Below are 27,969 nucleotides of genomic sequence, written 5' to 3'. Positions count from 1 at the left end.
CCTACTACAGGACAGGCCCAACAAAGAAAATAACAGAACGCCACTAGCCATCACCTTCAGCCCCCAACTAAAACCTCTCCAACGCATCATCAAGGATCTATAACCTATCCTGAAGAATGACCCATCACTCTCACAGATCTTGGGAGACAGGCCAGTCCTTGCTTACAGACAGCCCACCAACCTGAAGCAAACACCAGCAACCACACACTACACAACAAAATCACTAACCCAGGAACCTATCCTTGCATCAAAGCCCGTTGCCAACTGTGTCCACATATCTATTCAGGGGACACCATCACAGGGCCTAATCACATCAGCCACACTATCAGAGGCTCGTTCACCTGCACATCTACCAGTGTGATCTGTGCCATCATGTGCCAGCAATGCCCTTCTGCCATGTACATTGGCCAAACTGGACAGTCTCTACGTAAAAGAATAAATGGACACAAATCAGACGTCAAGAATTATAACATTCAAAAACCAGTTGGAGAACACTTCCATCTGTTTGGTCACTCGATTACAGACCTAAAAGTGGCAATTCTTCAATAAAAAAACTTCAAAAACAGATTCCAATGAGAGACTGCTGAATTGGAATTAATTTGCAAATTGGATACAACTAACTTAGTCTTGAATAGAGACTGGGAGTGGATGTGTTATTACAAAAGTAAAACTATTTCCCCATGTTTATTTCCCCCACCCCCACCCCCCACTGTTCCTTCCACATTCTTGTCAACTGCTGGAAATGGCCCACCTTGATTATCACTACAAAAGGTTTTTTCCACCCCGCTCTCCTGCTGGTAATAGCTCACCTTACCTGATCACTCTGGTTACAGTGTGTATGGTAACACCCATTGTTTCATGTTCTCTGTGTATATAAATCTCCCCACTGTATTTTTCACTGCATGCATCCGATGAAGTGAGCTGTAGCTCACGAAAGCTTATGCTCAAATAAATTTGTTTGTCTCTAAGGTGCCACAAGTACTCCTTTTCTTTTTGCGGATACAGACTAACACGGCTGCTACTCTGAAATCTAGCTACCTGGTAGTTTTATAGCTTCCTGCTCTTTCTCTTTCCCACTGTAAAGGGGATATATATTTCTACTCTCCACTTGCTCAGCTCATCAAGTGCCAGGTTGCTAGGATTAAAATTCCCTCAGTGACGTGAAGATTCTGTTCCTCCCCAGGACCCTCACCTCACAAAACAGCTGTGAAGAACTTGTCCTCTATTGCACTGATTCCAAGGTAATGAAGTGGTCGCTCATCATCCTCCTGCCACTACTCATCAGAGCCTAGCTAGGCCAGTGTTAATGTTGACTCATACAGAACTTTGTTTCCCCTGGCCCTGTGAGCAGCCCTGCTCATCTCCATTCAGAATGCTGCTGCAAGATCATTCTCTGAGCCCATCACTTTGACCGACACACCCCCTTATTTGAATCCCTGTTCTGGCAGTAGAAAATAGTGCATCAAACACAAGCTACTTGGCTTCACTTTTAAGGCCCTTCACAGTCAATCCCCCCCATACCTATTACCTCTCATTCAGTATCAAACTGTTGATGCTCACCTCCAAGTGGCACATGGTGCCAGCCTCCATCACCTGCTTGTTAAATTTTCAAATTGGCATCTTCATGCTTTCTCCCACATGGTCCCTCGTCCTTGGGAGGAGCTCTCCACAAACAGCTGCTGTTTATACAGCACCTCGCACAATAGGGTCGTGAACCATGACTATTGCTCCTAGGTACTATGGTACTATAACTAACAATAATAATAATATTGTGCTCTTGCAAAATGTATGGGTCTAGTCTCGGTCCCAGAAGGATACTGGACAGAGGCTGTATGTAATTTACTTAGCAATGGTGAGTTAAAGATTGTGTAATATGTGTATCAGTGTTTTGCATAGCCAGGAAGGCTGAGTGGTAAATGACGTTCCTTTTTGGAATACATTGACTACCCCTCACTTGAAACGGGCAATTTTCCAACACAGTCAGAAACTCAGAAGTTTGGTTTTCAGTAGAGAATTTGGAACCCAAAATCTTTAATTGGATTTATGTTGCCCTGAATGCTTTTCTCTAAACCCACTAACTATACAAAGTCATTTCTAGAAAAAAATTGTATTATTTTTGGCTGCAGCACCTTAACATTAAGCAATGTGTAAATATTACCGTCATAACCTTAGGGAAGGGAACTAAGGTATATGGGGAAAAGATGTAAGAATCAATCATTCTCCATCTTTAATCAGACACATTCATGGAAGTCCAGTTAAAGCTACTGTCACAGAACATCATTTCAGGTAGATAAAGTGGGATGACTCCAGATAAAATATGCTTTCCCCAAACCTTTGCAGAAATAGAATCCCCGTATATAAAATCTCAGGCTTCAATGTGTCCTATATTTGAATATCTCTATGCGAGTAAAGACTTTAGCTCAAGTTTTCCAATTTTATTCGGTCTGAACAGAAGAAAACACTAGCCTCAGACAGCAGCTATTTTCACTTTTACCTTTGAGCAGAGCCTGGGAGTAAAGGAGGGTGGAAAGCTTTGCATTTATTGCCTGACAGATGTTTATTAGAATGAGCTTAGATGCATCATTGGGATTTGCATTTGTGTGTAAATAGGAATACTCTTCAAAATGTGTCTTCACAACAGAGTGTCTCTAGGAAATGTGTAGTGGCTGTTAAGCTAGATTCATACTTGAACTCAAAATCCGTCTCATTTAAGCTGAAACGTGTATTTTTTCCTGCCCTGAAAATTAGCCTTTCAAGATGGCGGAGTCCCCTGAAAATGTCTAACGAATAATCCACAACTTTGGTGGGTGCTCTCTCTCGTCAGGATCCTGTTCCCCCTTGAACACAAAAAGTAACTTCACGACTGTGTGGTGCATTGTACCTTCTAAGTGGTCAACTCTCAGAGTCCAGCTCCTGGGAGAATGTAGGCTTTGGATGTAGCATGCTGATAAGGAATCTGGCTGTCTGAAACATCTTTGAACATCTCTGCCTTTGGCCATCCTTAAGATGATGTAAATAACTTTGTGATCGTAATGCCTTTCCAAGCTCAGAAATTACTGTCACTGTAACCCAAGACTTTAACACGGATCAGATCTCAGGGACACTGTGCAGCTAGTTAGGGCTATTGTATATTAGAGTGCTATTGAATGTTAGAGTCAGAATTTAGTAATGGGTGAAGTGGATCATGTGCAAATTAAACAGTGGATGAAGTCAGCAGTGGACAAACAGGTCAGTCAATGGTTTATTGGACCCTGCCTGTTGCAGCTGAAGAAAGAAAGGCATGGTTTTACTCTCTGTCTCTCTCTATCGATATCTATATTTGTAACTATTAGTACATCCCATCACTGGCAGCCTGGGAAAAGACTCCCAGGAGCCTGTGGAAGTTACGGCAGCCTCCAAGAGTTGCCCTGTGAGCCATAGTAAGGCCCAATGGCCTGTGATGGGATATTAGATGGGGTGGGATCTGAGTTACCCAGGAAAGAATTTTCTGTAGTATCTGGCTGATGAATCTTGCCCATATGCTAAGGGTTTAGCTGATCGCCATATTTGGGGTCGGGAAGGAATTTTCCTCCAGGGCTGTCATAAATATAAAGGGAAGGGTAAACCCCTTTGAAATCCCTCCTGGTCAGGGGAAAGCTCCTTTCACCTGTAAAGGGTTAAGAAGCTAAAGGTAACCTCGCTGGCACCTGACCAAAATGACCAATGAGGAGACAAGATACTTTCAAAAGCTGGGAGGAGGGAGAGAAACAAAGGGTCTGTGTGTCTGTCTATACTCTGTCTTGGCCGGGGATAGGCCAGGAATGGAGTCTTAGAACTTTTAGTAAGTAATCTAGCTAGGTATGTGTTAGATTATGATTTCTTTAAATGGCTGAGAAAAGAACTGTGCTGAATAGAATAACTATTTCTGTCTGTGTATCTTTTTTGTAACTTAAGGTTTTGCCTACAGGGGTTCTCTATGTTTTTTTAATCTAATTACCCTGTAAGGTATCTACCATCCTGATTTTACAGGGGGGATTTCTTTATTTCTATTTACTTCTATTTTTATTAAAAGTCTTCTTGTAAGAAAACTGAATGCTTTTCCATTGTTCTCAGATCCAAGGGTTTGGGTCTGTGGTCACCTATGCAAATTGGTGAGGCTTTTTATCCAACATTTCCCAGGAAAGGGGGGGTGCAAGTGTTGGGAGGATTGTTCATTGTTCTTAAGATCCAAGGGTCTGGGTCTGTAGTCACCTAGGCAAATTGGTGAGGCTTTTTACCAAACCTTGTCCAGGAAGTGGGGTGCAAGGTTTTGGGAAGTATTTTGGGGGGAAAGACGCGTCCAAACAGCTCTTCCCCAGTAACCAGTATTAGTTTGGTGGTGGTAGCGGCCAATCCAAGGACAAAGGGTGGAATATTTTGTACCTTGGGGAAGTTTTGACCTAAGCTGGTAAAGATAAGCTTAGGAGGTTTTTCATGCAGGTCCCCACATCTGTACCCTAGAGTTCAGAGTGGGGGAGGAACCTTGACAAGGGCAGATCGGAAGAGGCCCTGGAGGTTTTTCGCCTTCCTCTGTAGCATGGGGCACGGGTCACTTGCTGGAGGATTCTCTGCTCCTTGAAGTCTTTAAACTACGATTTGAGGACTTCAGTAGCACAATATAGGTGTGAGATTTTTTGCAGGAGTGGTGGGTGAAATTCTGTGGCCTGCATTGTGCAGGAGGTCACACTAGATGATCATAATGGTCCCTTCTGACCTAAATATCTATGAATCTATGAACCAGAATCTGAATTCAACCTTAAATCTTGACTTAATAATAGCACCCTGGAACAAGAGAGAAGAGGCCAAACAATTTACTTTAACACTGTCTCTTGCTATTTAAACAAAGGCAAAAAGAAAACCAATTTGGTTGGAGGGGAGAAAGGGACACATGGTACCCATGAGGAAGATGGCTGCCTAGTCCCAGACAGTGTCACTCTCCAAATATCAATTCACCTGTAATAATTACTTTTGTAGAAAATTGGCAATAGTTTCTGTCATAAAAGATGGACATTTTTCCAGGAGATTAATTTAAACTGTTGACTATGGATTTCAATGAAAAACTGAGAAGCAACAAAAGACCTAAGCCTGAATCACCTCAAACAATGGGAAGACCTCAAGGCTACAGCAGAGCCAAGCCCAGGATATCGTGGCACTGAAAAAAATTCCTCACAGCCCAACTGGATTCAATCTGAAAAGATGTATGTGGCCTCTCTTAAGATGTATGTGATGTAAAACCCTCACTCTCATAGATCTTGGGAGACAGACCAGTCCTCGCTTACAGACAGCCCCCCAACCTGAAGCAAATACTCACCACACACCACACAACAAAAACACTAACCCAGGAACCTATCCTTGCAACAAAGCCCAATGCCAACTCTGTCCACATATCTATTCAAGTGACACCATCATAGGACCTAATCACATCAGCCATGCCAACAGGGGCTCATTCACCTGCACATCTACCAATGTGATATATGCCATCATGTGCCAACAATGCCCCTCTGCCATGTACATTGGCCAAACCAGACAGTCTCTACGCAAACATTCAAAAACCGGTAGGAGAACACTTCAACGTCTCTGGCCACTCAGTGACAGACTTAAAGGTGGCAATTTTGCAACAGAAAAGCTTCAAAAACAGACTCCAGCGAGAAGCTGCTGAATTTGAATTAATATGCAAACTAGATACCATTAACTTAGGTTTGAACAGAGACTGGGAATGGCTCAGTCATTACACTAATTGAATCTATTTCCCCATGTTAAATATCCTCACACCTTTGTGTCAACTGTCCGAAATGGGCCATCTTGATTATCACTACAAAAGTCTTTTTCCCCTGCTGATAATAGCTCCTCTTAATTAATTAGCCTCTTACAGTTGGTAAGGGTACTTCCACCTTTTCATGTTCTCTGTATGTACAAATATCTTCTATATGTTGCATTCTATGCATCTGATGAAGTGAGCTGTAGCCCACGAAAGCTTATGCTCAAATAAATTTGTTAGTCTCTAAGGTGCCACAAGTACTCCTGTTCTTTTTGCTGATACAGACTAGCACGGCTGCTACTCTAAAACCCTGAATGGCTCACTTGGAAAATGCGCTCCAACAAACTGCCACTGTACCCAGTGAAATTAAAGAAGGAACTGCCTCCTTAAAGCTTAGGCAGGACACAGTGGAAGAAAAACAGGATAACTTAAAAAACAAATCTCAAAGAAACAGCCTTCACCTCTTGGGCATTGCTGACGGTCTCAAGGAGAAGGATATTATCAGCTTTCTTCAGAAGCTGCTCCCTGACATAATTAAATTGGACCCCCAGCTGTCCCCATTAGATATTGAAAGTGCTCAGTGAATGCCTGGTACTTGAAGGGAGGAATCTGAGAAGCCCAAACCCATCATCTGCAAGCTGCTGAAGTTCAATAATAAAGTCATGTTAATGAATGCTGCCAGAAAAGCTGAAACCCTTACGTACAAAGGCCACAACATTTCTCTTTTTCGTGACTTCTCAGCTGAGCTTAACAACAAGAGGGCTGCATTCAATGGCATAAAGCAAATCCTCAGGGGGACCACTGTAAGATACAGCAGCAAGTACCCATCCACCTTCACTCTGGATTTAGCAGGCTCCACAACATTTTGCAAAACCCCCTGCAAAGCATGGCAGATGCGTCAAAGACTTTGGTGCAAAATTTTGTTTCACAGTTGATTCAGTCGTCTCTAACTTCATGCAAGAAAATAAGCTCTCAGTTACTTCAGATACCATCCTTTAGGAAGCTCTGAAAGCTACTGTAAGAGGTGAATGCCACAATAAATATGAATTTCAGTAGGGCCCCTGGGATGGATGGCTTCTGGCCAATTTCTACAAAACATTTTGTAATCAGCTATCTTCTATTCTATTCTATTCTATTCTAATCTTTCAAGGGTCTTCATCCCGAAAAGGAACCATGACTCGTAACATAAGAACTGCTTTGATTACTTTAATATTAAAGAAGAACAAAGATGGTCGCAACTGTGGTGACTTCGGCCCCATTAGCTTTATTGAACACAGATTGAAAAATAATTGCAAAAATGTTAGCGATGTGACGGGACGTCATCCTCTCATCAAGTAGAGACATAGATCGGGCCGGTTTCATTAAAGGAAGATTGGCTGCTGATAATATGAGAAAAATTGCTCACTTGATCCAGCAAGCTCAGATGTTCCCTTCTTAACTCTAGATGCAGAGAAGGCCTTCGTTAGGGCTGAATGGCCTTATCTGATGGCTGTCCTAAGAGCATTTGGATTAGGACCCATGTTCCTGAATGGAGTCAGTGTATTATACACCTCTCTCCTCACTTTGCTGTCAACTAATGGGATTATTTCTCCCACAATTCAAGTAGAAAGAGGGATGCAACAGGGTTTTCCCTTTCCCCTCCTTTTTAATCTGTCTCTTGAACCCCTGGCAATGTATGTCTGCATTCAGCCATGGAAGGTGTGACTATAAACAGGAAAGAATACAAAATCAGTTTATATGCTGATGACATTTTTGTACTATTGAGGAATCCATCCTCCTCAATCCCATCATTACTGAATGTAGCTAACTTTTTCAGAGAGATCTCTGATTTTCGCATTAACTGAAATAAATCACAAGCAATGGGTATATCCAAATGTCCAGATCCTTCTCAGTTTCAGCATTTTCCTTTGCAAATAAGCAAGAAAATAACTTATTTGAGTGTAAAGATTTGTCCTGATCTTCCCAAAATTGTTTCTATAAATATGGACTGTACAGAAAAAGAAAATTCCAAGAATGTAGAGATGTGTCTCCTCCCTCTATCCTGATTGGGGAGAATAGAAATACCCAAAAGGAATCTGCCCAAGAATTACTTGTATCATTAGCCTATTGCCTTTCAAGGTCTGTCCTTTGCTCTTTTCTCAAATGAATAGGCGTATCATGCAATTTATATGGGATAAAAAACAGCCACACTTGTCATGCAAGACCCTTAAAAAATTCTGGGCAACTGGAGGTATGGGGTTCTCAGATTTGTATCTGTATTATCTCACATTTCAATGTTTCTTGTTGTAAGGTGGTCCACTCCAGTAGCTCTGTATGCACACCAGCTGGGTTTGAGGTAGAAAAAAGCTTAGCCAGGCCATTCGGTTTCCTCTCTTCTTTTATATACCTTAAGAGGCTACTTATACCTGTAAGGAAAAATCCAATCTTTGCATCTACATGGGCCATCTTGCAATGCATTAAGACGGAGACAGCATCCAATCTTACTAATTCTCTTCTCGTACCTCTATGGGATAACCCTGTCTCAGGATCAAGGCCAACTTCACACTTAAGCCAGTTTAGATAGAAAAAGGATTAATAACAATTAAAAATATAATGCAAGATGATAGACTGGCCTCCTTCAAACATGCATGGAACAAATACCAGCTACTGCTGTCTCACAGTTCCTTCTTTCAGTGGCTGTGCCCAAGGATTCACGGAGGGTTAGGGGACAGTTGGCCAATTCCAACTCTCTCACCTCTAGAAGACCACGTTAAGAAATGTGGAAACAAAAGTCACTTGGTAAGAATTACTTATAGGTGGCTTAGTGCTTTGCATTACCCTCTCTATCTCAGTCTCAGAGAATAAGGGGAAAAGAACATAGCTTTACTGTCACAACAGAAACGTGGGAGGATATCTGGTGTAATGTGAAGGAGACTTCAAGTTCTTTATCCTTGTGAGTCTTCCAGAAGAAGGTATTAAACAGGTACTACTGGACTCCAGAACATTGTTTAATGCTAGTTTGGCAGCACAAAGCGAATGCTGGAGATACAAACAGCCACATGCCAACCTTTCACACATCCTCTACAGCTATCAAAAAGTGCATGTGTTCTGAAACACCGTATTCAGTGCTCTCGCAACAACTTTGTTGCTATCTTTTCTTTTCCAAGCTTGTGTGTTTTAGAGGGGCTGGATGAGTTGGTGTTACCAGTTAAGAGTAAGAAATTGATTCCAGTAACTATTTTAGTGGCCAAAAAAGATATTTTGTGAAAATGAAAATCTGCAATTCCTCCCTCATACACAAAGTGGCTTAGTGAGCAATCTACTACTGCATTAATGGAAAAAAGGACTCTGTCTAATAGCAATGTTGGGAGAAAATGAGAGTCTGTCTGGTCACACATGAAACTGTTGCATACTTTTTCAGTTTAGTATATAGTTGTCCCCAGCACTCATAGGTTGTGTTCTCACTTATTTATCACCTTAATAATTGATACCCTGCATGACCTCTAAGGATTCAGGTTTGTTTGTTTGTTTTTTGTTTTTTTTCCTTTTCCAAGTAATGAAGGTTGAATTTGGTTGTTTATATGCTATTTCCATCTTTGACGTGTATTTATATAGATTTTGTTTCATTATGTGTTTGTGTTTTATATAAAACAATAAAAATAAGAATTTGATAAAGGAAACAGACCTGGTCCTTGCTACGTATGACCTGTGGCTCTCATTGCCTTCCCTGATCCACCCGGGATGCCACCTCAATGCCCCATTCATCTGCTTCTCAGCAAAACATCTTTGAGCTTCCTTCTGGGCACCCCTGTCTTTGTGTAACCCTTTCCTGAGTTGGCCCACTAAGCCATGGCCTTCTCCTCACTGGTGTCTCTCCAGCCTCTTCTCAAAGCCGACCAGAAATTAGCCAGCTCAGACTCTTAGCTCTGCTGGGCTGTCCACCATCCTTTGCTGAGTAACCACATGATCCTCTCAATGTTAACCTTGTCACAGTGACCCTTGGCCTGCCTGTCCCCAACGCTAGAGCTGGCCCGAACATTTTCGACTACATTTCATTTTGCCAAAATGTATTGTTTTATCAGAGCCAAAACATTTCATGATACTGGCTTCAGCGACATTTTCAGAGCCCCTCTTGTACCCTACAGCCAGGTGGCCAGGGCACCAGCGTGGGATGTGGGGGACCAAGGTTCAAGTCCTTGCACTGCCTGATTCAGAGCTTTTTTATCCCAGGTCGCTCTGAACTAGCGCAGGGGCCCAAACCAGGCTCCCCCACACACCATCCTGATGCCCTCCTCACCAGGACACACACTCAGGTTTCAATCCCCAAATGGATGTTTCGACACAAGGCTGTTGTCACGACCGTGTCTGAAGGGGTTTGGTTTCATTCCAGCACAGAACGAAAACAGATTTTGAAACCTCTGAAGATGCCACGAAAGGGAGTTGCCATCCTCTGGTCACCTCTCGCCAACCCCTACGTGCTGGCTTGTGACCCCAACCTGTGTCACGTCTGCCATTAGCTTGTAGCTCCTTGGGGGAGGGAAGAGGACTCTTGTGAGGTGTCTCACACACATTTCACCGCTCCGTCTTATAATCAAATTACTTGGGCACGACGGGTGTAATCCTGGCTGCGGCAAAATGCATTGGAGCTGAGCCACAATCTTCCCTGGGGCCAGGGTTTCACTCGTGTTGTGTAGTGGGGATGAGGAGGAACCCCAACTGTTGGTGGTTTCTGATTTCCTCTCTGGCTCCTACACCTCCCTGCCACATTTCTGGTTTGCTGCTTGGCTGCTTTCAACTCTTGTCCATCCATCAGCTGCAGGAGCCAGGGCCCCTTCCTCCCCTCCTTGCCCCACCCCCAGCTGCTAATGGGTAGGCAGGTCCCAGAGGAAAGTTTCTGGTGCAGATTTTTTTTTGCAGTTCCTACTCCTAACCCCGCCTGGTTCAGTGTCTCAGTGGACAGCTGGGAGTGCAGAAGGGTAGCCAGGAGGCAGACAGTGCCTTGAGTGGCTGGGAGACATGGTAGAATCAAGATCTTCTCTCCCTCTTAGGTAGCAGTGGATTCAGGGGAGTAAGAGAAAGGGGCAACTGCTCAGGGTCTGGGAGAGGGCCCTGACAAGGAAAAAGTCTGCTCAGGTCCTGGAGGCGACCTCAGGAGAGAAGTGGCTCAGGACCACAACGGGGCAAGGGCCAAGAGAGGAAGATGTTGTTCAGGACTTGGGCAATGGGAGAAGGGGTGTAATCAGACAAAAGGGACCATGGACGGGGACGGCCTGAGATGTGCAAATGAGATACCAAGAAGAAATGAGCTTCTCCATATGACACATTTGCATCATTAGAAGCTATGGGGGCTTTAAAACTGATTGCAGGTGTCCCGTAAATGCTTTCTAGGCTACAGCTAATTACCCTCCAGGAAACACAGGAAACCAAGACTGTTACCCTAATAACCCCAGACACCTTCACATTCCCCCATTTGAAGATGCAGTCTCATGATTAGTGGCCTTCGTTTAAAGACACTTAACATCCAGCCTTCTCTTTGATGCAAGTCCTGGAGGCAGAAAGGATCTAGGTTGACAACATAAGCAATGTACCTTCCCCTGGTTTTTATACCTTTCTCTCTAATCCTGTGAAATTGTTATGAGATGGATTTATAACATACCTACAGCTCATATAAAAAATGAAAATTAGTCCTCTACTAGTGGAACACTAATACAGTTTAATTTGCCTACAGCTATTGTATCATATCTGCCGTGATATGGAAGGTAATAGCAGAATATGAAATCTGTGTAGCAGAATGTAACACTGCATAGGACTTTAGCTGGCAGAAGAATTCTGAGCAGGAGAAATATCGCACAAATAAAAGTATTTGTGGGTTGGATATATGCTAATAATCCTAGTTTATTGCTAAACACGCCATATATGGCAATGCAGTTTGCTTGGCAAATGCAACATTGTTTTGAGCGCTGCTCTTAACTGCTTCATTTTCAGGACTAACGTTTGTTCATGAATAAGAGGTGCAAATTCATTATTTTCAGCAACTGTCTGTGACAACAACTAAAAAGTTGATATTGTAATGTTCTTCTTTGGAAGCACTGATGCGATGAATATGCTCCACACGGCATTCTGTACCGAGACACATTAAAAATCTGCAATACTTTGGAACCAAAATAAGGCTTTAATGTGATTGTTTATGATTTGTGTTCCATCTTCGGTAATAATACTCTTTGTATGATCAGTGGTAGCTATTTTTGAGGCGACATATGTGTGACTAGTCAGCAAAATGAGGTTTTACCACTAAGTATGACTGTCTCTCCTCCATTGGTGAGTCCAGGACAGTGTTCCTAATGGCCACATCAGCAATAACAGCACTGAGCACTCACTGTGCAGTACACAGCACTTTGTTGGATGCCTGTTTGCCAAGCTCTGTGCAAAGTTTAAATAATTCACATGTGTGTGATTATCCCCATTCAGACGGGCAATGGAAATACTGAGTAAGAGGTTTTGTGCCTGGGACAGGGAGTATGTATCCATGCTCTTGGCATGGGGAGGGTGGGGAAGGAAGAAAAGGTGCCTGTATTGAAAAGCAGCTGAATAAACCATTGGTCCTCTGCAGAATGCTGGCAGCTGCGCCTCTCTAATGCAGGAGGTTTGGGGCTATGGCCACACCTGCCCACATGACGAAGCAAAAAACAGAGGGAAATTTTGCATAAAATTCTTATAAAATGTCACAGTGGTTGCCGCCAGCACAACTCCCTCCAAAACACTCAGCTGACATCCCAAAACACCTATGTGACGGGTTGGATCACAGAAACCCTCTTGGATGTGCCAAGACTACTTCTGCCCCTGCTTTCCCCGCTAGCCTGGGACTCCAGCACCCTGTCTTGCTGAGCCAGACACGCCCGTCTGCTCCAGCGCAGACCCAAGGTCTGAACCACGGGCCCCAAAGCTGCAGACTTAACTGAAAACAGCTTAAGAAGTGTTCCTGTCTTTAACACTCAGATGCTCAACTTCCAATGGGGTCCAAACCCCAAATAAATCCATTTTACCCTGTATAAAGCTTATACAGGGTAAACTCATAAATTGTTTGCCTTCTATAACACTGATAGACAGATATGCACAGCTGTCCCCCCCCCCACCAGGTGTTAATACATTCTCTGGGTTAATTAATACGTAAAAAGTGATTTTATTAAATACAGAAAGTGGGATTTAAGTGGTTCCAAGTAATAACAGACAGAACAAAGTGAATTACCAAGTAAAATAAAACACCAAAGTCTAAACCTAATACAGTAAGAAAACTGACTACAGATAAAATCTCACCCTCAGAGATGTTTCAATAAGCTTCTGTCACAGACTAGATGCCTTCCTAGTCTGGGCACAATCCTTTCCCCTGGTACAGCCCTTGTTCCAACTCAGGTGGTAGCTACGGGATTTCTCATGACTGCCTCCCCCTTTGTTCTGTTCCATCCACTTATATATCTTTTGCATAAGGTGGGAATCCTCTGTCCCTCTCTGGGTTCCCGCCCCTCCTTCTCAATGGAAAAGCACCAGGTTAAAGATGGATTTCAGTTCAGGTGACATGATCATATGTCACTGTAAGACTTCATTACCCACTTGCCAGCACACAGGTATACAGGAAGACTTACAAGTAAAACAGAGCCATCTACAGTCAATTGTCCTGGTTAATGGAGGCCATCAAGGTTCCAAACCAATATTAATGGCCCACACTTTGCATAATTACAATAGGCCCGCAGAGTTATATTTCATATTTCTAGTTTCAGATACAAGAATGATACAGTCATACAAATAGGATGACCACATTCAGTAGATTATAAGCTTCGTAATGATACCATACAAGAGACCCTTTTCATAGAATCATAGAATATCAGGGTCGGAAGGGACCTCAGGAGGTCATCTAATCCAACCCCCTGCTCAAAGCAGGACCAATCCCCGACTAAATCATCCCAGACAGGGCTTTGTCAAGCCTGACCTTAAAAACTTCTAGGGAAGGAGATTCCACCATCTCCCTAGGTAACGCATTCCAGTGTTTCACCACCCTCCTAGTGAAAAAGTTTTTCCTAATATCCAATCTAAATCTCCCCCACTGCAACTTGAGACCATTACTCCTTGTTCTATCATCTGCTTCCACTGAGAACAGTCTAGATCCATCCTCTTTGGAACCCCCTTTCAGGTAGTTGAAAGCAGCTATCAAATCCCCCCTCATTCTTCTCTTCTGAAGACTAAACATCCCCAGTTCCCTCAGCCTCTCCTCATAAGTCATGTGTTCCAGTCCCCTAATCATTTTTGTTGCCCTCCGCTGGACTCTTTCCAATTTTTCCACATCCTTCTTGTAGTGTGGGGCCCAAAACTGGACACAGTACTCCAGATGAGGCCTCACCAATGTCGAACAGAGGGGAACGATCATGTCCCTCGATCTGCTGGCAATGCCCCTACTTATACATCCCAAAATGCCATTGGCCTTCTTGGCAACAAGGGCACACTGTTGACTCATACCCAACTTTTTCATGAAGCATACCCCAGTTACATTATATTCACACTCATTAGCATATTTTTATAAAATCATATAGAGTGCAACGTCACAACCTCCTCTTCCCCTCACACATGAACATCACTGCCAGTCCCTCCCACCCTGAGAATCCAACAGAATCCATCAGGGCTCACCCTTTGCATTCCTACCACTCTCTCCCATCCCCTGAGTCCGTCGATACCATCCAAGGCCTAGCTCAGAGTCCATCCATACCACACATGCCCACTCCCATGGCGGTTTTGACAGGGGAAGCATTGGGAAACCATTAATAACTCCACTCTTTTTTGTTTTGTGTTTTCCTAAAAAGCTGGACCGTCATGACAAAGGAGAAGAGGACTCCCCTGTCAAGTGGAGGTCTGAGGATGAAATGGAAGCCGAAGCAGCAAGCCTGAAGAAATATTTTCAGTAAAATCTGAGGTAAAGATTCCTAAGAGATTATACAGATTGATTGATTTATGCAGCACCCAAAACCGGCATCTTAGGGCACGTCTACATTGCAAGAAAAGACTCATGGCATTAGGTCTCAGAGCCTGGCACAGCTGACGCAGGGCTCTGGTTGTGGGGCTATTAAACTGCAGTGTAGCCTTTCAGACTCGGGCTGGAGCTCGGGCTCTGAGACCTCACAAGGAGCGAGGGTCTCAGAGCCGAGATACCAGCCTGAGCTTGAATGGCTACATTGACATGTTTAGCCCCGCAAGCCCGAGTCAGCTGGCCTGGGTTCTGAGACTCAATGCCACAGGGTTTTTTATTGCAGTGCAGCCGGACCTTACAGGCACAGACCCTGCCCTGAGGCGTTTACAATCAAGATTTCTGGGAGCAAAAAAAGCGGCAAGAGAGGGAAGGGAGAACAAGGGCCACAAAAGGAAGGCCAGACAGTTTCTTGGGTTTGTTATGTACGTATTGTTGTAGCTCCATAAGAATATGCTGCGTCCACTATGCTCCTTAAACACATCAGCACCAGCTTGGAGGCATACTCAGCAAGCAACGCCCAGGAAGCAAGACCTCGCTCACTGAAACAGGCACAAACAGCTTCTACCCAGTGGTGTCTGACAGGCCCCAGCTTTCCTTATATTTACAATAGGAAACAGTCTCCATATATGTGGGGTAACTTGATAAATGTTCACTTTTTAGAGAGCGAGACCACTGCGTGCATTTTATGTAGATGTTGGTCTCGTGTATCCCCGTGCTAACGCTACTACAAGTGCTATTTTATGTTCGTAAGTCTTAACTCAGCAGTTCAGTTTCACTCTCAAAATAAACCTGATGGGAAGCTGCACATTGTGATAAATTTTCCATTGGCCCTAAAAGAAGAAACCATTTGAAGGAAGCGGGGGAAATAAAACCAGTTTGGTAAGTGCTAACGTTTGGTGCTATAGAAACTGAGATATTTTCATCAGATACCTGGAGTCCCAGATGTGAGATCCTTCCAACAGAAATGAATTGGCCCCCTGGGACCCATCTGAGTTACGCGAGGACATACAGCTCTGTGATAGCTCCACACATTTCCTCTTCTCTTCCCCGTCAGTCGTTAGCATCATCCAGCACACTCGTTTCTCAGTGGTTTCTGACTGTTTCATGTTTTGTCCCATCGGGAGCAGGAAGCCTGTAAACCTGCCTGCCTTGTGGCTGCGACTTGCTGCTCTGCAGCACAGCTTGGGAAATCTTCGGCTTAAACTCCACAGGTCGCTCGGCTAATGTGCGTGGCCCTAATGAGTCTTGATTGTGAGGTTTCTTAGCCACTGTGCCACTTGTTTTGAGTTCCTCAGATCCTCTCCTCCGTGACCTTTTCCTGGCTCACCTCTCCTTTATTCACAAGAGGAAGATGCAATTAGAAAATGTCCGACGTAGGCAGAAAGGAGATATTCTTAGATGATGCACATACAAGCACAATTGCGCAATAACAAGAGGTTCTGTTTAGATAAATAATTAACTTACTGCAGCATTCATGCAGACTGGACTTTATGAAGATGGAAATTGAAAAGACTGCTTGGACCCATTTCCTTTCCAGTGCAGGCTCTTTCCCTGCCGTATATTTCATAGGGCTTCTTCCGGTCTAGTTATAAATGAAAGACTTGTTGGGATTTTCAAAGGAGTCTATGTGAATTTGGTGCCCAAATGCCATTGAAATTCAATGAAAGTTGGGTGCCTAACTAAGATTCTTTTGTGTACCAGTCAGATTAATAGATCCATAGATTTCAAGGCCAGAAGGGATCATTGTGATCATCTTGTCAGACCTCCTGTATAAGACAGGCCAGAGAACTTCCCCAAAATAATTCCTAGAGCAGAGCTTTTAGAAAAACATCCAATATTGATTTTTAAATGGTCAGGGATGGAGAATCCACCACAACACTTGGTAAATTGTTCCAAAGGTTAATTAATCTCACCATTAAAAATGTACACCTTATTTCCAATCTAAATTTTCTAGCTTCAGCTTCCAGCCATTGAATCATGTTATACCTTTCTCTGTTAGACTGAAGAGTCCATTATTAAATATTTATTCCCCATGTATATACCTATAACTATGATCAAGTCACCCCTTAACTTTCTCTTTGTTAAGCTAAATAGATGGAGCTCCTTGAGTAAATTGAGTGAGCTCCGTGAGTCAGTCACTATAAGGCAGGTTTTCTAATCCCCCAAACATTCTCGTGGCTCTTCTCTGAATCCTCTCCAATTTCTCAACATCCTTCTTGAATTAGACACAGTATTCCAACAATGGTTGCACCAGTGCCAAATAGAGAGGTAAAACAACCGCTGTACTCCTAGTCGAGATTCCCCTGTGTTTATGCATCCTAGGATCACGTTTGCTCTTTTGGTAACAGAGTCACTTTGGGAGCTCATGTTCAGCTGATTATCCACCATGACTCCCAAATCTTTTTCAGAGTCACTGCTTCCCAGGATAAAGTCTCTGTCCTGTAAGTGTGGCCTATTTTTTTGTTCCTAGATGTATACATTTAACATTTAGCCGTGTTAAAACACACATTGTTTGCTTGTGCCCAGTTTACCATCCGATCCAGATTGCTCTGTATCAGTAACCTGTCCTCTTCATTATTTACCACTCCCCCAATTTTTGTGTCATCTGCAAACTTTATCAATGGTTATTTTATGTTTTCTTCCAGGTCATTGATAAAAATATTCAATAGTGTAGGGCCATGAACCCATCCCTGTGGGACCCCACTGGAAATACACCCGCTCAATGATGATTTCCCCCTAGACTCCTAGACTTTAAGTTCAGAGGGGGGCATCATGATCATGTACTCTGACCTCCTGCACATCTCAGGTCACAGAACCTCACCCACCTACTTCTGTAGTGGGTGCATAACCTCTGGGTGAGCTACTGAAGTCCTCAAATCTTGATGTACAGACTTAAAGTTATAGAGAATTCACCATTTACTATAATTCGAACCAGCAAGTGACCTATGCCCCCTGCTGCAGAGGAAGGCACAAAACTCCCAGGGTCTCTGCCAATCTGACCCAGGGGAAAATGCTTTCTCAACCCCATATATGGTGATCAATTAGACCCTGAGCATGTGGGCAAGACCCACCAGCTAGATACCTGTTCTAAACTCAGAGCCTTTCCAACCACAGTTGTAACTCAGAGCCTCTCCATCTAGTGTCCCATCTCTGTCCACTGGAGATATTTGGTAATAGTAGTCACGGAGGGGCCATATGCCATTCTAGGCAATCTCATCATACCCCTCAATAAATTTCTCAAGCTCAATCTTGAAACAAATTAGGGTTTTTGCCCCTAGTACATCCCTTTGGAGGCTGTTCCAAAACCTCACGCCTCTAATGGTTAGAAACCTTTGTCTAATGTCAAGCCTAAACTTACAGATGACCAGTTTATATCCATTTGTTTTTGTGCCAGTATTGACCATTAACTTAAATAACTCCTCTCACTCTCTGGTGTTTATCTCCCTGATTTGTTAGGCTAAAGAAGCCAAGCTCCTTAAGTCTCCTCTTGTACAGTAGGTTTTGAGACCTATTGGTTAGCCAGTTTTTAATCCATTTAATGTGTACCATATTAATTTTATATCATTCTAGTTTTTTAAGCAAATGTGTTGTGCTACCAAGTGAAGTGCCTTACAGGAGTCTAAAGATAGTGTATCAACACACTTACCTTTATCAACCTAACTTGTAATCTCAAAAAATGGATCAAATTAGTTTGACAGGATCTATTCTCCATAAACCCATGTTGACTTGCATTAATTACATTAGATTTCAGAGTAGCAGCCGTGTTAGTCTGTATTCGCAAAAAGAAAAGGAGGACTTGTGGCACCTTAGAGACTAACACATTTATTTGAGCATGAGCTTTCGTGAGCTACAGCTCACTTCATCGGATGCATACCATGGAAACTGCAGAAGACATTATATACACACAGAGACCATGAAACAATACCTCCTCCCACCCCACTGTCCTGCTGGTAATAGCTTATCTAAAGTGATCATGATTATTACATTACCTTCCTTTAATTCTTTATTAATCAAGTCCCATATCAGCTGTTGTATTATCTTGCCTGGGATCAATGTCAGACTAATGTCTGATTACCCGATGTGAGATTATCTCTGTCATCCCATTTACTCTTTTAAAAATGTGCATAATATTAGCTTTCTTCCAGTCTTCTGGAACTGCCACAGTACTCCAACGCTCATTGAAAATCAACAGTCCAGGATATTTTAGTGCTGGCAGCATGAGACCTCCAGCATGTGTCACTCAAACTGACGTTCCCCATGATCACACAGTTCTTACTCCTATTATACACATTATAAATAGGTGAAGAAGGAGGCGGTGGTCATCCTGTTCCCTAGTATCTCTAGATCCTACAGTAAGGTGCAGAAATATGAAACCCTAAGCTAGATAGATTGTAAGAGCCACGCACTGCAAGCAGATCCATTCGGCTGCCCTTCAACCCATGTGCAGAGCTCTATTAAAGTCAATGAGTTTCTGCAAGGCAGCTGAATCAGCAGCCTAGGTCAGCCCATTCAGGTATTAGGGTCCGTTCTTTTCCTAGGCCTGATGCCATTAAAGTATTCATTAGTGGTATTCTCATTGCAAGAGGGTTTTGCCCAGGTCAGGGCTGTGCTTTTTAGCCTATGATTCCAAACACCAAGGCATCACTGTCAAACTCTTCTCCCACAGAGTGTTTTTTCTTCCAATGCTAAAATGCTCTGAACTTAATGTAAAGTGCACATCCTTAGAACTTTTCCTCCATTGCCTGCTCCCTGGACCCTGCTTTCAGCAGTAGGAAGATTGAAAACTCCTGGCAAATTAACAAGGTCACAGAAATTTGCCTTCAGTGCTATTTTTGTTTTTGTTTTTCACCTCAATTATCCTGGCAAATCGAAGTACACCTGGACCCAATTTTGACTGAGATTTCAACATGGCCCATGGGATAGTCAAAAAATGCTGAAAGTAGAAATTCTGGAGGCAATGAGCAGTGGTGGGGTAGGCCTCCTGCCCTGTTGTTCTGGTTAAGTGCCCGGCTGTGAGGAGAAATGTCAGTTCATCAAGTTTGCTCATTTTGGCCACTCTGAGCTAATGCACTGGGTTGATTTCAAAGGGACTGCTCAGGTGCTTAAAGTGAGGTGTCTGGTTAAGCCTATTGCATAGTCAGAGCTTCCAACGTTCAAATATTACAGACGACACTGTGCCTACATAATAGTTTTGAATCATTGAAAATATTGAAACTACCTAATTCACCCCCTTCTTCAGGGTTTCCACCTCATTTTCAGCGCTTTTGGCTAACTATTTACTGCAGTGTATTTGTTGCATTTTAAACTCGGCAAGTACCCTCTTCAGTCAAAGTCAAAATGACGCTTGATTTTCACTAGAGAGCGGCTCGTGTGTGTACTGCAGGGTGTATGTCAGAAAGGGAAGCTGCTTTTTCACCTGCCCACCCATCCTGAGCCATTCTGCCCTGCGTGATCCAGCACTGCTCTGCTTTCCCCGGGCAACGCAGCCACAGGAAGCAGGGGTAGGAATCAGGCCCGGTATTTGCCTTTGCTCCTTTCATTTAAAAAAATATCCCTTTGGCCTGAGCAGGTTGGGCTTTAAGCTCTCAGAGCTTCCCTAGCTACCCGCAGACTTAATTCGGCCTTTTGCCACTGCACCAGCTGCAATGGCAGCTCTGTGTTAGGCATAAAGAAACCACCTGTCTGTGTTTGACTAGCCATATAGTCATGGGGACGTATGATCTTTCCGCCCTGCAGTTATCACCACAGCTTAAACGACTCCAATTTCCTTCATTGATCCTTTGCAGCACTTCTTGCATGCTGCCTAGAAGCTGCCTCCTGGCAATTGCCTGTCCCCTCCTAAACACACACACACAATTCTGGGCCCTACCATCCTGCTCATGTAAACTTGTCCATTGTAATTCTTATTCAAGGGTACAATAGGTTGGCAAAATGAGATATCACATTTCAGTTAATGCCTTAAAAATACTCAATAGTGGTTTCTCTTTCCTTTCATTAATGCATTCCAGTGTCAGCACTTGCAGATGTCTTTAGGTCAAGGAGGACTAAAATAATGCTGATGGCTTCCTTTTCTATAAGAAAGCAAGAGAAATATCATTTGAATATAATAGGAAGCTCTTAATTCTCTCCCTGCTACATCTACCAAGTGCTGTTCTGCCCCTGACAGAGCAGTGTGCTTGAACATTAGACCCCTGGCCAACAGAAATATCCTGGGGGTCACTTGAAGAAATAAATACTTTTAACATGTCCAACTGTGTGTTGTTCTATATGGGATGATAATAAGCTGTTTAATTAGAGAAGATGAGAAAATACCATTTTATTTTCACATGCGGTGCTCTATAATAGATCAGACTAACAGAGGAGTTCAGTTCATCGTCAGTCACTGTTATCCGTGTGTCCTGCTTCTTTCATAGCTTTCTCCTCACTTCATTGTACTCCCAGCTCCTCAGGACGAGCCATCATCTCTAGGACACCCCCGGCTTGAGCTGTCACTCACGGAATACTTACGACCTCGCTCCAGGAAAGATTAAGCTCCTGAGAAGCTGCAAGTAACTCAGGAGAGGACTGGAATTTAAAGCAAAGGGGGGGGGGGTTCCCTTTTTAAGCAATGCACTGAGCTAGTACACCTATCCTCATTGGCTGCACATGGTGCCACTCACTGGCCCATTTATTCCGCAAGGGTGAAATTCACCCCGTGCAGGGAAACATCACAAGGTCTTCATCCCTCTTCAATCCCACGTAATAGGCTTCAGTGGAACACAGTCCTGGTGCTGATCCCCTGCACAGGGGCGAATTTCACTGTGTATGAAGAAGAAGGTTCATGGCCTTCAATACATGGCCCTTTGTGACTTCTGTGGTTTCTTTATGCATAATAATGTAAAATACCTTTCAATCAGACCAAGGTCCATGCTTCTCCCTGCTGCTCCTCTGCCTCCAAACTCTGCCTTATTTAATACTCGGCCTCAACACCCTAAATGAGATGATGTCTTCCAGCGTCTCAACCTCTGGGTGAGGTTAAAAAAATGGATAAATGAAACATAAAAGAAAACTACTTTTATGGAAAATATTTTTGAAAAAATCAGTGCTTAAGATCACAGCAGCTGAGAATTTGCTTGAAATGACTGTAGCTTGAGCCATTCCCATCCAAGTATCAACCACCATGTGATCAGTTATTTATCCCAATGGGTTTTGCAAAATGATGTAATGTATGAGACAGGATGAGAGAGAAAGTACTCTTCTTTACAGAGCAAACCCTAATGCAGTGTTTACATTTTAGGATCTGTTTTCAGATGCATCTCTCCAGATTTCTAACCCATCACAGGAATCAGGAGCCTTGTTAGCAGGGTAAATGTTTTGATGATCTTGTGTCTCCTGAATTTCAAAACACAGCGCACTTGCCCGAGAATAGGAGCCTTAGTCTATCTCACTCTTTCGGACTCCGCTCCAGGAGCCGAGACAAGATATGGGATAGTCACAAGTTTCAGTGAGGGTTCCTATTTTATCTGCAGGTGAGGAAATCCTTTTATGCCATTAGAGAAGCAGTCAGCCTAAAGTGTGATGTCAAAATGTCCCCCTGCATTACAGAGGATTAGAGAAGATGATACTCTGTTGCCAACAGTTTGCTGAGCTGTATGCGGCCAATCACTTTTAATTGTTTAAACACTTGAATATTTTAGGTGTCATGCCAAATACAGGATTCTTTTAAAAATATCTCCAAGTAACGCATCCTGGACACTGGGGATGGCTCTCTGATGTAAACCCTCTCCCCTGCCCCTGCACGTGGGCAGTTTGTCTTTTCAACTTGGTCAGAGAATGGGAACTTTCTTCTCTTTCTCTGTCTCTTTCTGTCTCCGAAGGCAGAATGGCTCCCTGAGGGCGCTGGTGGAGTTTTGCTCCTGCTGTCTCCACCTCCTCCAGACAAGGTGGTGGGCTGGGCCCTTTAGGAGTGAACCTGTCCAGCCCACCTGTGCCTCCTTAACAGCCTCTTGATGGAGCCTGATAGAGGACAGCTGGTCTGTATGAAGAGCCAGAGGGGAATAGAAGTGGGAAGAGGAAACTGTGGCAGAGGTTGAAGAAAACAGGAGATCTCTGACCCAGGATGGGTTTGGGAAGCCAGAGGGCTAAAGAAGGCTGAGAGCCGGGGAGTGGGAGGGGTTCCCCACTGGCCTCCCAAAGCCAGAGAATAGACTGCACCGAAAGGGTGCTGGACCCCCTCCAGGGGAAGAAAAGGATTGAGGGCTGGGGAGTTCCTGCTGGGAGAGCAGGGGAGGACTCCAGCAAGAAGGGGCTGGAGTGGCTGCACACTGAAGAGCAGGCTGATCATGAGGAAGAGCCTCCAGCCTGACAGAAGATGCCAGGGACGAATGCGTGGGGCTGACGGGTAGCTTTAGGGAAGTAGAGGACTGTTTGAGTTGTTTGTTTATAAATGCAGCCCCCAAGGAGAGGCATTATTGGCCGCGAGAGAGTCTGCAGTGCAGTTATTGATGTAGGGGGCCCCGACATGGGGAAACTGAGGCAGGGCGCTTGCTCCTCTGGCCACAAGGGGGCAAACAGGAGGTGGCTGCCTTGTTGCAATAGGCGTCACTACATCAGAGCTATGCCGGGTAACTGCAGCTGAGACTCTGACCCCTGGTAGCACAGGAAGTCTCTTCTTTGCTTGGCATTAGGGCAGTCTATTGTTTACTCTTTCTTCTCCCCCAGCCTCTCTTTCTGTTGTCACTCAGCTCCCTGGAGTCTCTGAAGAAGGGGACAGCTCCTTCAGCTTGGTCATATAGGGTGAAATTCGCTCTAGCCACAGAAAGCCCAACTCTCCCAGCTCCACGCAGGCAGGGGGTGCGGTGCTTCTCTGCAGCGTCCACCCCAGCCAGTTCCACAGGGTGCTTGACCACTGGATCTGCCTTCAATCAGATCTGATCCCCTGGCCCACCCCACCGCAGCCTTCCACATTGGACAGAATTCAGGTCCCCCCAATAGCAGCAGAAGACTCCTCTGGAGTGGGAAGAGCAGAGGGCAAGGGCGAGCTGTGGCCCCCGGCCTGGCTCTCTCAGGCAGGCTGGCTGAGAGTTTATGCTGGGGTGGGGCTAGGGCTACATCTTAGCCCTGTGGCACTAACCACGCTGCATCGGTGAGATCTGACTGTGACTGCACTCAGGCAGTGTCTGCACGTAATCGCTACGCAAACACCCATTTTCCTAATCAGCTATAGATTTCTACACACTCCAGCCTTAAGTGCTATTAATAATATCTCACACTCAGCAGCCTCTAAGCACCATCAGTTAGAAATCAGGAACTCGGTGTCCACGGGAAACCATTACGACCTAAGAGGGTGAAGCTTAAGCTCCAAAGGAGATAGGTTTTATGAAGGTCACCTTGAGAAGCAGCATCATAAGAATCCGTCAATAGACGAGAATGTTCCCGGTGTGCATTTGATGTTATTTTGACTAGCTGGAAAGGTTGAAGAGAAGAATGTGTCATATTACAGGGTCTATTCTTCCCCCAAAATTAGTTTTCCTGCAATAAGAAACAAGTAAATATAAACTAATCCTTTTTCATTTCAACTGAATGCAAGGAAAAGTTAATATCACCAGAAGCTTCTTGAACAAACACCACCTGGTCTGTGAGAGTGTCGTCTGAAGTGTAAAAACTTTGTCTAACGTCTCTTAAAATACCTCTCACATGGAAGCTGCAGATATAAGAGCAATGCAATTACAGTGACTACTAATGAACCATGTAATGCTTGAGGGAAAAGGTTTCCCCATAAGTGTGATGTGTTAATATATAATGTACCTACTGCAAAATGAATGTTGATTCTTGTTCTAGTCTGGGTGTGTCAGAATAATTTTTTTTCCTTGTAGCCCAGTGAAAATGAAGAAGCTGGGGAGGGCAGTCTGAGTGAAATTCACCCCGCTGCAGGGGGCCACCTGAAAGCCTATGTACCACATCAGTCCTCATTTGAGGATTTAAGTGGTGCACTGACCTAGTGCTGTCTCTGCACAGGGGTGAACTTCAAAGGGAACTCTGGGCTTCCCCTTCCCTGGGGTTAGGAATATTTACTCAGCTTTGTAAGGTACTTTGAAGGCCACAGATCAGCACCTAGGTCCTGTGGTCATAGCTGCAGGAGAAGTATCAGACACAGAGGCAGATGCATTGAATTGTACTGTACAAAGTATTTCTTTTATTGGGGTTAATAGTGAAAACTCAGAAGGGTCAGACGTTCTGTTCACACAAAAGTTTGAATCCCAAATTTCAACAACCGGATATGCTGATCTGGTTTCGTACTTGATTAATCACCAGGAGCGGGGGTTAGGGCACAACTTAGGGAAGAGAGCATCCCGGGATCTAGAAGGGACCAGAAGGAGAGGCTATAGGGCGAAGATAATGGTTCAGAGAATACTGATGAAAAGAAACGTCAAGGACGCTCAGATCTGAACCTGTGTTGAAATGGAGCTGGGCTCTGATCCCTGCAAATTCGTCCATGGCGTGAGTTACACGATTCACCGACTAAGCAGAGAAGCCCTGTTTAAAGCAGATTCACAAGTAACTTACAGCCTGCCATGCAAATGTCACTCAAGGGGTGGCCTACAATGGAGACGTTAGTGCTCAAAATGCCATGTAACGGGGAAACATATGTTTCAGGGAGAAGAGACAACCAAACAAAGAAGTGGGCGTGTGGTAAGACACCAAGCAAACCAGTGCTCAGCTACTATCAAAGTGGTGTTACTGTACTGTTGTGGACACAACATAAGAGAGAGAGAGATTCAAAGCAACAATCTGAATATGACCTTGCAGCTTATGCACTCCCATGAGTTTCAATATCCAAGCTGCGGCAATGGCAAGGTATAAATAGCCATTCGGGGGAGTAAATATGTGAAAAGGGAGTGATGTTGGACACATTGTACAATTTGTCCTTCCCATTTGCCCCATCCACAGTCACCAGAACACTTTGGTACCCATGGAAGGCCTGGTCATTGCATTCACAAATGCAAATGTGTTTCTGCATGCTAACATTTGCATGTGCAGATACCTGGGGCTGAGCAACTGCCAACCTTCTATGGATGCAAATTAGTGAAGACATTTGAAAACATGGTTGATGATGCAATGCAGTGATTTCAGTGTAGCTTTGTCAAGGGGAGGCAGTTAGATTTTGATTTTCAGGGCTGTGATTGGCTGTTCTCCGTAGTCAGGACCTGACTTTGGTATTTATCTATTCCAGTGGCCCCCTCAGGTCAGTGCAGCCACTAGTGTGTGTCAGGATGGGACGTTTTGTGTCCACACGCAACTGCTCTCATGACGGCAGATGGAGGACACACGATGTCCCTTTGGGCCGTGCCGCATACAGCTGCACAGTAAAGGGTTGATGAAACGGCCTTTTCCTGCAAAGATCTCAAGAGTAAACTGCCTTTGATCTTTCTCTGAGGGTGAAATTCTCAGCTTCAGGGCTGGCCCAAGGCTGGGGTTTGGATTCATAGGACACTTGAAAGTTTCTGGGTGGGGGGGCTGCACCCAGAAGCAGGAGCAATGAAAGCTTCCTAAAAGCAGGAGAGCCACTGGCGCCCAAACTGTGGCCCCGCCCCCATCTTTTTTTTTTTTCAGAAGGTTAGGTTTGGAAGGGACCTCAGAAGGTCATCTAGTCCAACCCCCTGCTTGAAGCAGGACCAATCCCCAATTTTTGCCCCAGATCCCTAAATGGCCCCCTCAAGGATTGAACTCACAACCCTGGGTTTAGCAGGCCAATGCTCAAACCACTGAGCTATCAGCTATCCCTGAATCTTCCTCACTCTGTGGCTTAGTTTCCCTTCTGTAAAATAAACATAATGCCACTGACCTCCTTTGCAAAGTGCTTTGAGATCCACATCTGAAAAGCACTATGTGACCACAAGGTATTGGCCCATGGGCTTGATCTGTATAATGTAAATCGATATCATCCACATGAATAGTCAAATGACTTGCTATAATATATTTTACAGTACCACTGTACAGATATTGTTCTCCCCTCCAAATACTAGCTGCTGCCATATGAACAGGAATATGCGCTAGCTGGCTTTAACCCTGAGTATTTCATTTTCTCCATCATAATCACTGGTTCCCTTTGCACAGTGCTAATCAGCATCTAGCCAATTAACAATAAACAAACTCATTTTATCTTACTATTACAGATCAAATATGTTATTGCATTTAGCTTAATGTCTAATGAAGCTTTTAATGGTCAATATTTTTCAGGTGAGACAATCTGGAACAAATCCTAGAGCATAAGAAAACCAAAAAAGGGACTCATTCTCCAGCACTCTGTGACATTGGATCTGCAGCTAACCAGCTTAGATGACATTCTACAAACAATGGCTTCGTCCATGAAACACTCTATTGTACCGTTGGATATCAGTGGGGTTGAATTTCAGCTAAGTCAACTGACAGACTGGGTTCAACACAACCTAATGGCTCATATTTTCTGAATGATGTACGTGGGAATGACTCTTTTACAATTGGCCCTGGGCCTAAATGGAAATTAAATATCCACAGCAATATTTGTCTGGTGTGTTACATTACAAAATATTGGCTCCATGTTGTGCCTAACGACATTCTGTTTGTAATGTAGTGTAGCGCAGAAAAACTACATCTTTTAGTACTACTGTGCCTCTCAGAAACCAAAGCTTTGTTATAGCCGAGATACGATAAGCCTGGAGAGCTACCATTTTGCTAGATAAGATAATAGAACAAGAAATGCATAAATTTTCTTAAGATCATACATTCCACTCTTACTTTTAAGGTGTTGGTACAAAGTTGTAGGGGTTTAAGATAGTGCAATATGCTTTAGGGAATTCATCAAAATGTGAAGCCGCTCATGTGGTATTCAGCACATTACAGACTATGAGGTAAGGGTTGTTGCTTGCAACAAAACATGTTAACTTTGGTTGGTTGTTATTCACGTGACGTACTCGCTCAGTAATAACGATCCTCTGCAGTGCTGCTCTGAGGAGACTCTGCAGTCGTTTCGCTGTTTATTGCCAGTGCATCACAGAGAATATGTGGCTGAAATGAAGGCAAATGGACGTACAATGTCCTGGCAAGAGCCCTGAGCTGACGCAGCAGGCTCCCGATCCCAAGCTGAGTTTTGCAGCTCAGGTCTACAGTTGTCACTAGAAGAAGGCAGCTTTTGTCGTCCCTTGCCACACAGTGGCATGTGGGACAACTGTGTTCTTAATGC

The 27,969-nt window shown here is 44.0% G+C and overlaps 1 protein-coding gene across 3 annotated transcripts in view; it reads left to right on the top strand.

The window, feature by feature from the left end:
• Window positions 1–27,254, top strand: part of FHIT (fragile histidine triad diadenosine triphosphatase) — a 1,103,012-nt gene extending 1,075,758 nt beyond the window's left edge. For all 3 annotated transcript variants that reach the window (XM_077822782.1, XM_077822781.1, XM_077822780.1), the window contains 2 exons: window positions 14,605–14,714; window positions 26,988–27,254. In XM_077822782.1, coding sequence (XP_077678908.1) covers window positions 14,605–14,706 — 102 coding nt within the window. In that variant the 3' untranslated portion in view covers window positions 14,707–14,714; window positions 26,988–27,254. The remainder of the gene's footprint in view (window positions 1–14,604; window positions 14,715–26,987) is intronic.
• The last annotated feature ends 715 nt before the right edge of the window (window positions 27,255–27,969 follow it).

The sequence above is a fragment of the Eretmochelys imbricata genome, chromosome 7, assembly GCF_965152235.1.
Source record: "Eretmochelys imbricata isolate rEreImb1 chromosome 7, rEreImb1.hap1, whole genome shotgun sequence".
In the NCBI taxonomy this organism is placed as follows: Eukaryota; Metazoa; Chordata; order Testudines; family Cheloniidae; genus Eretmochelys; species Eretmochelys imbricata.
The sequence above is the reverse complement of the archived record's forward strand: the minus strand, read 5'-3'. Positions and strand labels throughout refer to the sequence as shown.